This window comes from Aphis gossypii, chromosome 1 (genome assembly GCF_020184175.1).
Source record: "Aphis gossypii isolate Hap1 chromosome 1, ASM2018417v2, whole genome shotgun sequence".
Classification (NCBI taxonomy): Eukaryota; Metazoa; Arthropoda; class Insecta; order Hemiptera; family Aphididae; genus Aphis; species Aphis gossypii.
This window is the reverse complement of record NC_065530.1, coordinates 67665492-67679749: the sequence shown is the minus strand read 5'-3', so window position 1 is coordinate 67679749 and position 14258 is coordinate 67665492. Positions and strand designations below refer to the sequence as shown.

The window sequence follows — 14258 nt, the reverse complement described above, 5'->3', positions numbered from 1 at the left end:
CAGAAAGTTATATTCTTATGTATTGCTGTATAAAAATATTAATATAATATTTTTTTACAAACATTTGCATTTTGATGCAATTTGTTAAAAATGAACAAAAATTTCTTTTTGTATTTAAGTTTTAAAAATTGAATACACGATCCTATTCATAAATTACATATTGATAGCATAAAATCTAAAAAAACGTATAGACATATTTTTAAGTTCCGATTTGGACGAAATTACTTATTTAAACGATAAATAACGATGTATTAATGATTTTGTTAACATTTAAAAACATAATTCATGAGTAGGTACCTACTTTAATAATGATATATTTTATATTATTATCAATTTTATTATATACAATTAAAGTCAATACATTTTATCATTTTCCGGTAGGTAATGAATACATAAAGATATAATGATACATTGGGATATTGCGTTGCCACTATAATACATGGATGTTATTAGTGTTTACCTGTGCCTTAAAAGTCTATGTATATTAAAAAGAGTTCAAAAAAATGTCTTAGTTATAAAAAAGAATCGCTAATATGAAAGCATTAAACAAGCATTTGTTCAATTATAGGTACTTTATTTATTTCCATAAACCTAATACACTTGTAAGCTGTTATATATTATCTTAGGCAGGGATTAAAGTATTTATACATTTTTCTACTTCAGCTGTATGTCCATTCCGATCATTGTAGTGAGCAGTAGGTCCCATTTCACGAATCCAAGCGCGACGACGGTGTATATTACACGAGAGAACCAAATTCAACCAATGTTATTTTACGAAAATCATGTCGGCTACCCTGTAGGCTAAACTAATGAAAATGAACCAATTAACTTGAAACTTTCACGAATAGCTCAGTTTGGTATGTAGATGATTCTGTAAAATTTTCAAGTTTATCGGAGTTATACAGTTTTAGTTATATGCTAAAGTATTGGCATAATTATTAAACAAAATGCTAATTTTTTCAACAATTTCATATAATGTTTGTGTTTGTGTTGGCTACTCATTTTTCCCTTCCACGCATCGGTTACGAAAAATAGTAATAATAATTTATTATATAATATAATGTAAAATAATAATTTTATTATATTATGCAATATTATGCAAAATGATGCGAATAATATATTATTTATAATAATAATAATAAAACAAAATATAATAATTTTAAATAATAAAGTTATAATAATTGTAATAATATAATATAATATTTATTAATTATTAATTATTTATTTATTATATTATATAATAAATTATTATTATTATAATAATATAATATTTATTAATTAGTTATTTATTATATTATATAATAAATTATTATTATTATAATAATATAATATTTATTAATTAGTCATTTATTATATTATATAATAAATTATTATTATTATAATAATATAATATTAATTAATTATTAACTATTTATTTATTATAATATATAATAAATTATTATTATATTATTATAATTATTATAATTTTATTATTTTTTTTTATTATTATAAATAACATTATATTATTCGGATCATTTTGCATAATATAATATAATATAATTATTTTATATATATTTATAACTAGGTATCTAAAATTTCGTTTCAAGTGTTGTTTTGGGTACTGGTAAATCATATTTTTTATTAAAGAAATTAAAATTTATATTAATACAGTTGAATGTCGCCATTATTGGCCTGACTGGAATATCAGCTTATAATATTGAAGGAATGACGATACATCGTCTGCTACAATTGCCAGTTGAACGTGGCCATACTTCATCGTATCCACCACTACTTATCTAATAATGTATTAAAAATAATTCGTTATACATCAGCTCATTAAATATGCATTATCCGATATCTTAATAAATGGATTAGATGCGATGATTCTAATATTTATTAAGACCGGTGGCCACGTGGTGCTAAAGACGTATCACGTATAATATATAATCGTTCTCCAGCAGGAATTAAAACTTTAATTATATATAATACCTCCCCTCTCCTGAACAAATACAAAAGAGTTAACTATATACAAAATTTCTAATTTGTAATTAAAAAAATGAGTGATATCTCATCAAAAACACTTTGTGTAAAAACATCGCTAATTAAAAAAAATCCACTTAAATTACAAAAATTGTGATATCGAAAATTGGCTAAGTAATTTCATAAATTAATTAATATAGACGTATTTACAACTGTTTGTATTTAATATACCTTGAGTATTTATTTAGTGTAAATAATAATTTTACTTAGCTTGGCTCAGTTACTATTATTTATGTCTCTACAACTAAGAAACCAAATTCACTATGTCTCGATTTCTACATAAATATTCGCATCATTTTGTATATTGTTATTATAGTTGAACTATAGAACAATAATACAACTATTTCAAAACATCCATCTGTACCCGTCAAGCTAAGTAAATTTATTATTTACACTAAATAAATACACAAGGTACCTTAAATACCAAAAGTTTCAAATATATTTATATTAATGAATTTATGAATTTACTTAGCTAATTTTTGATATCACAACTGCTGTAATTTAAGTGGATTTTTTTTTACTTTGCGATGTTTTAATAAATCAGCACCATTTGAATGTGAATTTGGCAAATTTAATAAATCAAGAATTCCAATTTCATTATTTAATTGGAAATGTTTCTTAATTTTTGGTATTGAAATTTCAATAATTTTTTCAAATTTAATTATGCATTATCCAATACCCGCCTTGTAGTCGTTGTCCGTCGCTCCACGTGAACAAAGCAGCTAGCCGCTCACCTATAGCCGCCTGAAGCCTGCAGAGGTACCATCGTATCAGCCACAGAACATATTTGATAAAATATTCATTCACATTTTTCTCTACTCTAGCTACCCGTCCATTCTGATTACTACAATGAGTGGGTCTTATTTCACGAAGTATGATGTTTAAAACAATCGTAGAATTAAAAACAAAAAAAAAAAACAAAGATTTACTCGTATGTAAATTGAAACATCAGTGTTATTAAATCATTTACCGGAAGCCTAAAGGACTTCCAACTTTTATTCCGCGAATTTGGCACTTGTCCGCTTGCTTCCCAAACCTGGATTAAGACTTTCAGGAGCCTAGGTCAATACACGGTTGTGGGCCCCCATTGATGAAAACAATTCTTTAAAATTATAGAAGTATACAATAAAATAAATTTAAACATTTTTATTTAAGTATGATAACGATTAATGAGGATAAAAACATTAAAAATATATTATTTTTTTATTAAAATACATATTTACGAATAAAATGAAGTATTTTTTTTTTTGTTTTTAATATTATACTTTCTTTTTTCTTTTTTTTTTGGTTGATAAAATTATATAGAATTAATTGCTTTATATTTTTTATGTGTCCATAAATATTGCATATCCAAAGTAAAAAATGTTTTATAATGTCATTATAATATATAACATATTTAAAAAAATACTAAAAATATAAATGTTGTTTATTTTTTATTTTTTTTCTAGCTTTTTAACGAGCTCCATCACCCTTTAGTTCAACCACGAAAAAAATAAAAATAAAAATATTATTGTAGGTACTATATAAAGTAAAAATTATCACTCAATGTAATTTCAAGCCGAGAAGTCTATGCGCCCTTTACACTTGTGGGCCCCGGGGACATGTCCCTCCCCCTTTAATCCGGGCTTGTTGCTTCCTATAGGCGTATATCCGTTATATTATCATTATGAAATACCATGCTGTTATTGAACAATAAGTAATACAATTATAAAAATCTACTGCTATAAGGATGACGTGTAACAAAATATCGCGGTTTTAAAATTTTATACCGGAAGTAATTTCGACATAGATATTCGGATATTCCTACACGTGTCGTACTAACCTAGCCCCGGCCTAGCGCAGTTAAAATAACAAAATATTAATAAAATCATATGACCAGACTGTCCGTACGTCGACTTGAAAAATTATATAGGACTTAATTAATGAGCTTAATAATAATATATGCAATGTGTCTTGTAAAAAAAAAAAAAAAAGAATTATGTATTTAAAATTAAAAAACTTAATTTTGAATTTTGGTGTTGTTTGTTTGATTATCAGTGATGTAGTTAGCCAAATTAAAAATAAGAATATCTTGTTTATAATGATACAGTGTTTATATATCGTTTCGTATTTACATGATTTTGTAGCCAATATAATATTATAATTATATTATTATTATTATTTATATAATATATAAATACAATTGTTTAGGAAATACTTATAATGTTCTAATTGTTTAATTTGATAATAGGTAAATTCACTCTAATATTAAAGCACACCGTATGGTACATTGGTACACACAGTATTGAAATTGCTGAACATAATTTTTTTATGTTGTATAGGTTTGTAACTTTTTAAAACCGAGATAATACATGCGGTCATGCGGTTGTGATAATCTCCGTTAAAACTGGTATTATTTTCAATAAGATTTAACTAAATACTTGTTTTAAAATATAATAACAATGTATACAAATGTAGAAACTATCATTATATACATGCACAGTCAACTCTTAGTAACTTGTACCTTGATAACTTGAAATGATCGATATTTCGAATAAATAAAATTCCCCTTCAAATAATAATAACATTTAACACTTAAAGTTTAAATAATATTGTTAATTTAAAAATTAATTGGACAAGTTTTCAATGACTTAATTTTTCTTATTCATATTTAGTATTAAAAATAGTTTATCACTGCGAATATTCTTTGTTCATGACTTGATTCGTAAAATTCAACCCGGTTGTCGAAAAATAGTAAAATAATATGTTACTTTTTATCGATTATTGTACAGTACACAATTTAATTTCGTTATTTAAGTAATTTTATTACTCTAAGATGAGGATCAATAAACGAATCTAGGATAAAAAAGACATGTGGACAAAAAAATCTGTGGATAAAAATGCCATCACTAATAAAAAAGTCATGGGATAAAAAAAACAGATTTCTTTTTGTGCTAAAGCAATTTTATACAATGTACTCGTATTATTATTTATTTTAAAATTTATGACCATTATTGAATACGACTTACAGAAATATCCAAATATAATAATAATTAATAAAAAACAAATTATTGAAAAAGTTAATATACAATAATATTTAAAATAATTGTATAATTGTAAGCAATTAATAGCCGTCAATTATTTACTAATTATTGGTTGCAATTTAACTTTCACTACATATTTCATATAATTTTTCTTGCATGTTTTTAAGTATATTTCGGATTATCAGAAGACAACTCTAATTTAATGTTTTTGATTAGTGTACAAACAGAATGGTGATTACGACTTATTAATTTTGAAAAGCGATGGTTCCACCTTTCTGTTTGGTTGTTCGTTCTATGACCATTATCAAGGGTAGTTTGATGGATATTCTAAATTTATAGTGGATAGAGTAGTGAGTTAGAAAGAGGGAAGCACGTAACGATATATTCTGTATAGCTTATTTGGTATCTTTTTTATCCTTGGCTTTTTGTCAGTGGCTTTTTTTTTTTATCTTAATACGTTAACAAATAGGGGCATTAAAATTTAATGAATAACGTTGAACATTTGGATATTTGTGGAGAATGGATTGAAGACGATATTATTTTTGAATTATTTTAATATGTCGAATAGTGATAACGAAGAAATCGAAGACCTACAAATACAATTCAGCATAACGAGTTAAGAAGAAAAAAAGAAAGCGACACTTGTATCAAAAACATTTCATAAATATATGGATTGAAATGAAGGTATGTATGATTTATTTAAACCACTAGGCACTTGATTTTTAGAGATTATAATATTGATAATTATGCATTAAATAAACAAAAATAATTAACTTTACATTCATTTTTGAATAAAATACTATAAAAAATATTTAATTATAATAAAGTATTTATGCATGTATTTTTTAATGATATTTGATATTTCGAACACTTTTATTCCCTCTGTGAACTTCAAATTACTGATAGTCGACTGTATACAATCAATATGCTTCTTCTTTTATATATTTTTCTAACATAGTACCTAATGAATGATCCTCATAAAAAAGGAAAAAAACTTTTTATAAAAACAACAGATCTAGATATCGTAAAGCTTATCACAAATGTGTCAAATTGTATATTAAAATAATATCACATAATTTTTTTAAGTAATATTCTTTCTTTAAAGTTTAAACTGAATAAAACTAATAACTGAGTAAAATATAAGATAATTAAGTAGGTTTTAAAAGAAATGCTTGCTTAATATTATTAGCATTGTACATTAATAAGTATTTAATATAAGGTCTGCGGTCTAGACCATAGTATAAATTCAATGACCGTGGCTTAAATTTGGCGACCGCTATCCACATTGTATTTACGGTAGGTTACAGTCTTCGTGTATGTAAGATGTAACAATGGTATTTTATGTCTTGTGTCGGTTAGCTTGTCTAAAAAGTGATCGAACTATCGAAGTCAAGCTTTTTATTCGCGTCTGTCTGCGAGTGTGTTTTAAGTGATGTAACGTAATTTTAGTGGAATAAATCTTGTACGTATATTTGAGAGCCTCATCGTTTCCGGTCGTCCGTTTCCCGATTTCGATCTGAGAGCTGTGTGTCAAGACAAAATTTACAACTGACACTAATATTATTCACTGATCCATTTCAAAGGTTATTAAAACTGTTCTTTTCATTACGCATCTCCTACGATTGTTATTAGTGTTGTTTAGAATTTATTGTACTTACTAATTCAATATAATATTTGAGTGCTCTTAGGAAAATTTGTTACGTTTAAATAAAATCTTAGTAAAATGGTACGCTTTTTGATGATTTTCAAGATTATATACAAACGGGAAGTATTGTTATTTGTTGCCGTTTATCGTCGATTTGTTTATTGCATTTACTTAGGTAAGTAGGTAGGTACATGTTTTAAACAGCATTGTGTACATCGTATAAAATAGGATTTAATAAATTTTTAATTTAAGCATAAAAAGTGAGAAGTCTTTGATAACATGATAAACAATAATCCTGTTTTTATGTAAAAAGGTATCAAACCTTGATAAAGTAAACGTTTAGAAAAATATATTAGTATTCATCGTTAACATAAAAAGAAAAAACACAATAAAGACCAACTATTATGTCATTATACCAGGTGTTACTTGATAGTAATTACTGTATAGTATGCACTTACTGGAGTATTCTAGCTTGTAGATGGCCTTTAGGTGAATGATGTGGTCTTTGTCATACGTCAATTCTAACGATACAATCAATGTATTTTTGTCATTAGTTAATACATAATAATATCTAACTTCTAAAGTATAGAAATAATTAAATATAAATAAATTAGTGGTCCAATAAAGTCCAAAGTTAATTTTTTTTCTACTGATTAGAAAATTATTTAAGATTATAATTATTAATAGTACAAGGGGGAGAAGTTTAAACAATAATTATAATATATTATATCATAGTATTATAATAACATTATAAGAGTAAATATAATGAAATTAAAGAATGACGATTGTGGCGATCATCATCCCCAACACCCCTACAACCCTTTAAATACGCTTCTGGTAATTGCGATGGTCTAAACATGTCATCGTGATAAATTTGTAAACGTTACCTGTTTAATAGCTAGAAGAGTGATAATTATCGTTTTTTTCCCTTCGTGTAGTCGAACTCTTTTATAATTCTGTAACAATAATATGTCGCAGTCTCACTGTAATCATGTATTTCGTTTTACATCCACACCAATAGCAATAACAATTGGTTAAGTCGGGTTAACCTTGGCTGTCTGACTTTAATACATTGAAAAAAAAAAACAAATAAATAAACGGTAAGACGTTTAATATCTAAGTTATATTTGGTGGTGGTGATAGGATGTTTGAAATCAAAAAAATCTCCACCGAGGCGGCAGTTATATACGTAAAAAAAAACTCTAACGGAAAAGCAATAAATACGAATTCTGTCACGAGGTCATATGCTATAGGAACGTTATAATATTATTTCGACAACGAATGAAAGAGCGAAAGACCACTACAGAAAACAGGTGGTGTGTACATCACATTCTCACTCGTTTTTCGATAGCGTTAAGAATAATCATCGTACATTGCAATAAATTCAAGAAGGACAATAGTAGGAATACAATTCGGTACAATTGAAGACAGTAAAACTACATAAAAATATATTGTTCGTATTATGCCCATAAGATACATGAAATGTTAGTATTTGGAAACATAAAAACTGGCTTTTAACAAAAAAACTTATTAAAATTGTTATATATATATAAAAAAAAAAAAAAAAATGATAAGTTTTCTAATGAAACAATAACAATTCTCATAACAAAAAATTAAAACATTATACACATAAATTATAACGTAAAAAAGGATTTTCATATATATATATAGAAGTGTGCAAACGATAAAAATAGTTTATATCTAGTTTTTCAAAACGAATCGTGATGTGGCTCGAAAAGTGTTGCATTAATTTTCCTCAGTTCGGACTATACTATTACTACACTATCCAAATAAACTATATAATGTAATGGGAAAAAAACGGTTATTGTCCATACCTAGAATTCAAATTTATTCCATCGCGGCAGATGAGGGGTGCGCGCTTGTGCCCACAACGATGAAACGACGCCGCCGCCAGATCGTCTACCGGTCCGCTACCGACGCCGACGCCGTCACCGCCGCCGCCGACAACGACGACGACGACGACCGCGACGACGACAACGACGCCGCGGCCGCCGCAGAAGCACGACAGTGAAGCACAAAGTTTCGGGCCGCGTACAAGGCGTGCACGCTGCCGTCATTCGCCGCCGCCGCCGTCGTATACACTCACCGTCGTCACCGGCTACTTCCTCCGTCGTTTTTTTTTTTTTCGTTACGTCCGCCGACGCCGTTTCCGGTGATTCCACAACCCGTCACACACACACGCGCGCGGTCCGACCGTGTACTCACCGCGTCGCGTCATCTCTTAGATCCCGCAACAGGTATCCGTCGCGCGCCAAACACCCATCGTCGTCACCGTCGTCGTATCGCGTACCTTACCGCGCCCGCACATGGTAAACCGTCGTCCACCACCCGCCGGGTCACGTGTACGCGCGCTGACGATGACGTGCTAATGACTGGATGTCACGCGAATCGTTCAGCACGCCGCCGTCGCGTTCAAACCCGACCGACTAAATGGAAGTGTACGTCTTGTTACAGGTACGCATATTATGTTCAGTAGAACGTATACCGTGTGATCGTGTCGATATGTTATAACGTAAAGCGCTATCGTTTCGTTGTCGTGTACCGGTACAGTATATGGTGGAGGATTTATGATTTATAATTTTTTTCGGGGAGGGGTTCGTGACAAAAAAATATCCCTTCTCACTGTACCCCGAGATCGACTAAACATCACCTATATTGTCATCTACCAAATAAATAAAATAGTGAATTTTCAGTAAAATATTTCTATAAAAACTTTTCACCTTAATCAGGTATAAAAAAAAAAAAAAATGAATAAATAATGTCAGAATGTATTTTCACTTTTTTTTTTTTTTTTAAATAATTATTAAAAAATCTCGATAGTATTAGGTATTACAAAAATATTGATACGCACAGATAAAAAAAGGTCTGGAAGAGTGATCTATCATTATTCTGATCATGCTTCGCGAACACGCCATTGCCTGCAGCTAGAGAACGTACATCAAATCACGATGACAACTGCAGTGGTCGTTTGACGAAGACGTGTTATTGTATAATATTTGATCGCGAACGGGCGAGACCGACTGGTCGTATCACGTTGCCAAAGACTTGTGTCCATAATAATAATAATAATAATAATAATACTTAGTCGACGACCCTCTCTCGTGATGTGATCGTCTATGTAGTAAAGACATAGTATGTATAACATCTCAGTACAGAGCGGAGATTGGTTGTCGTAAACGTAGAGTGGCGTTTGGGGAACTATTCTAAGTTCCACTTTAGCTATGTACAGGTATACACAAATATTATAACTGTAGGGTATATTGGAGTATATTTTAATAATATATTAACACATAACCGTATAATAATTTTTATTTTTAAAATGTTAAAATTTATTCCATCAATGTCTTATTTCAATTTTATACCTCAGTTTTTGACTATGTAAATTAATGTAGTAAACACCAAAAGAAAATTTTCTAACCTTAAAATGTTATACTTTATATTATGATTATTAAAACTATTAATGAGTTAATTTTAATACTATAAAATGAAGCTACTATTAACTAATATATTAAGTTATTAACACGTTATAGATAAAATAATATCGATTGTGTTTTAAATATTTTTTTTTTCTAAATTAATTTTGTAGTTATTAAATTATTATAAAATTAATTGGCAATTTGCCTAGTTATACTAAAATCAAAATATTATATTTGACAATAAGTAAAATTATTTTAGTCAATTTTATTATAGTTTTCAACGAAATTATAAATGTTTTTGAAATGTTGTTTAAATAATTATTGTGTACATATTTATATTCCTGAGATACACGTCGTAGCAATAAGAAGTAAACGATAGTATTTACCATACAATATAATGATAATGCTACTTTGTAAGTTGCACTTGTAGAAACACATTTCAGAAAGCTTTAGTAAAGTTTTTCCATGTGTTTAAAGTGTGTAATTTTATAATTTATTATTAAAGTAAACAGTAATATGACACTAAATTATTTGTACAAAATTTTATTTAAAATGAATAAAATATAAAATAAAAAATCTAATTATTTCGATACTCATTATCAGGGTTAGATCTAGGGGGAGGGGGCGGAGCACTAGGACCTGAAGTTTTGGTTGGGGGCACCAAATTACCAAATAACCATTGTATAATTGGCTGAATTATGAGAGGGCGCTAATTTTATACTATGCCCTTGGTAAAAAATATGCTAGATTTGGCCCTGATTATTATAATGACTTATATTTAGAATACTATATTCTATGTACCTATTTACTAATAACTATTTGTCAACATATAACTCGAGAATTGAACTCACTCTTTAGTATTTTAACTACCAAATTATTAGAATAAAGAAGTTTTTAACGTTATATTAATCAATAAATGAGTTTCTATAAAAAATTAACTTTTTTTATTTAAACATTATTTTTAATTATGTATTTTTTGTTTATATTGGATAGCACGCAATGAAATTGATTACTGCAAAACAATTTATTTTGAACAGTTTTAGGAGTATTTAAAATTATTATAATATTATTGTTTGTAATTTTTAACAATCACTGGTGATTTATAAGCATTTTTTCTAATTAATTTAAAAGTGTATAGATAAGTTTCTCAATCAAATTAAATTACAAAAATAATCAATCAATACAATTTTACTTTATACCTATACTAAGTATATAAAAGCATTTTTTATTTTATAAACTTATAAATATTAATTAATAGTATTTCTAGAAGGACTGAAAAATAATTAAGATAACATATTTTAGTATGTTGTATGTATATATTTACGGCTTATTAACCGCTGTGTTGTATAGTTGTGTTCTTCACTGTGTTCAATGTTCATTTTGTGTTTGATGTAGGGTGAATACTATGCTAAATATTTGATTCTCTACATAAATGTAAATATATCAAGGAAAATCGCTTCATAGATAATATTAAACGGTAAAGTCTGAAACAACACAACTAGGTACAAAAAGAAAAAAAATAGTATACATGTTAGAATATAGTTTTGAAAATTTACACTGATGATCTAATATAATGCCACATCAAAATTTATCGTTATTTGCCAGAGGAGACAAGGGTTATTTTTTTCTACCCACCAATGTTTGTATGAGTATGCAATATGCATATATTGTTATTATCGAAAAAGCGCGTCCATAACGATTTACGAACACTACGCAATTCTATGTATTTTTTTATGGATCTGTACATGTTAAGGGTAGAAAAAAAATTATTAAAACCATGAATTCGTAATAATATGCTTCAGTAGTAATCTATACAAGATTAAAATGTACAGAATTCTCGAGAACGCCGAATTACCCCAATGAGGACAAGACGAAAACCAAACAAAATATTTCGCCCTCATAAATGTCAATTTCTAACGGGAGTTTTATTACGTTTGTAAAACATTCAGTTTGTATGTAACATAAAAAAAAAATCGAGTCTATTCTATTCGTGTGCAAATTATTTTTTCGCACGTCTACCGACATGGAACTATACGGTAATGGATCACATTATCAAAAACGACGTTGTACATTAGAGCCATATAGACATGAACCTTGTATTATAGAATAGTGAGTAGGGCAAAATATTATTTACGAATCCCATTTCAAAATATTCGTTTTTCTTTGAACATACAATAATAATAATAATAATATCAGGGTTTTGAACATTAATTTAAAAAACAAATTCATTCAAATTTTTAAATTTTAATAAAACACTGTCATTAATGTCTTACATTACCTAAATTAGTTACATATATAAATAATTGAAATTCTGTATAACGCTAATTTATTAAATGATCTGATTAATTTTATATTTTAAAAATACGATGTATTATAGGTTTTAGTAAAATAAAAAATAATTTTTAAGCTGTTTTCAACTTATTTTTGGTGTATTATTGGTTAATTGATACGAATAATTATTTAGAACTGAATTTAAAGTTAAAAATTTAGAGGTGTAAAATTTAAATATTAAAAAGTTTGATTTTTATAATATTTTTGTTTGTGTGCAATAATTAAAAAAAAAAACAAATTATTAAGTAAAATTGAAAATAGTGTTAGATAAAATTTAATATTAAATTAATATTAGAAATGATTATAGTCTTTTATTATTTTATTATTTTAAAATCATTATTAGAAATCAGTTATCATTTTGGGGTTGCGAGTTTTTTTTAAAAAATTTTCCAGGAAAGAAAGCAATGTGTGCTTTTAAAAGTAAGAATGTTATAATAAGTTGTTGAACATTATAATAATAAAGAATAAATATAATAGCTAATTATATAAATCTGGAATTGGAAAAAATAGTGTTTACACTAATATTGATTGTATAATAAAAAAAATCTAGTTTTCTTCTTAAATGGTGTTAAATTTTAACTACTATGTTACGAAAATACACAGTACTTAGTACTTACTCGTCATAACAAAGCTTATTCAATTAATTTTGAACGCGCAAATAAGTAAAGTAGTCGTAATTCAATAATTTTAACAATTTTAAAATAAAAATAAATTAGTATTTTTTAAATTGTATTAGGTACATAAGTTTATCAAAAATACTATGAGAATTTTGTACTGCAAAACAACTTCAACCGTATAACTGTATACAATACTTATAATAATATTCTAAAATAAAATTGTTTTAATGAATATACTAATGAAATCTTAATATTATTATTTGTTAAACAACATTTTAGGATATACAAACAATAGAATAATCTAATATTACAGTTGTTGTTTTTAAACGATTTGTCATAAATTTTACTTCTAGTATTAAATGCAGATGAACATTGGTTTAATCAAGTATATATATCATCCGTATAACTACATTAAATGTACAAACGTGACTTGTTAAGGCAAATTTATCATTGTAGCAAACAATCATAGTTTTGATTAAATTATTTGGATCAACTATTTATATGTTATCTCGATTTTGTTATTAATCACAACTTATAATTTCAATGTACCAAGTCATTTTAATTAGTTTAAGAATTGCGTTATCTATAATTATGTGTATTATTACATTACACAATACAACACAATATAGTATTTTACATTTTATTCGTTATTCAATTCAGTTAGATATTTTCTTTTAATTTTTTTTTTTCAGAAATGTTTTAGAAATCATGATATTTTTTAACTAAAAAATAAAAATAAAAATAGGTGATAAAATACAAAACTAATTAACTAATTTTTTATTTTATTTCGAACTTAATGGATATTTTATTTTTGATTTTTTATTAATACAATTTCATGAGGTATCATAAATAATATTTATATAAAGACAAAATATGTGTATTTATTTTATAACCGACATAGAATATTTTTCTAAAAATAGATAACGTCATATAGATTGAATGATCATTGAAGTTTTTAATTAAATATAAATTTTCGTGTAATAGGCATTTTATACTTATATTTATTTATTAAGTTTTATTACTATAATTATTATTATTATATAATTATGTTAATTATATTGCTATTTCTAATATTAAAAAATGTATAATATGTTATACATATAAAATAAAAAATTCAAGTTTTAATACAATTGTATTTAATTTTGTAGGTAGGTATACAGAATACAGATGCTATACAAAACTATAG

General features: G+C 26.7%; 1 protein-coding gene across 2 annotated transcripts in view; it reads left to right on the top strand.

Moving 5' to 3' along the window:
• The first annotated feature begins 8679 nt into the window (after positions 1-8679).
• The window catches only part of LOC114132083 (dopamine receptor 1-like), a 205350-nt gene continuing 199771 nt past the window's right edge, over positions 8680-14258 (top strand). Inside the window, exon 1 of one of the 2 annotated variants that reach the window (XM_050209268.1) lies at positions 8680-9162. Coding sequence is in view for 1 of the 2 variants with exons in the window: in XM_050209271.1 (XP_050065228.1) it covers positions 9139-9162 (24 nt within the window). In the remaining variant the exon portion in view is untranslated. The remainder of the gene's footprint in view (positions 9163-14258) is intronic. The other variant, XM_050209271.1, reaches the window with a different exon arrangement.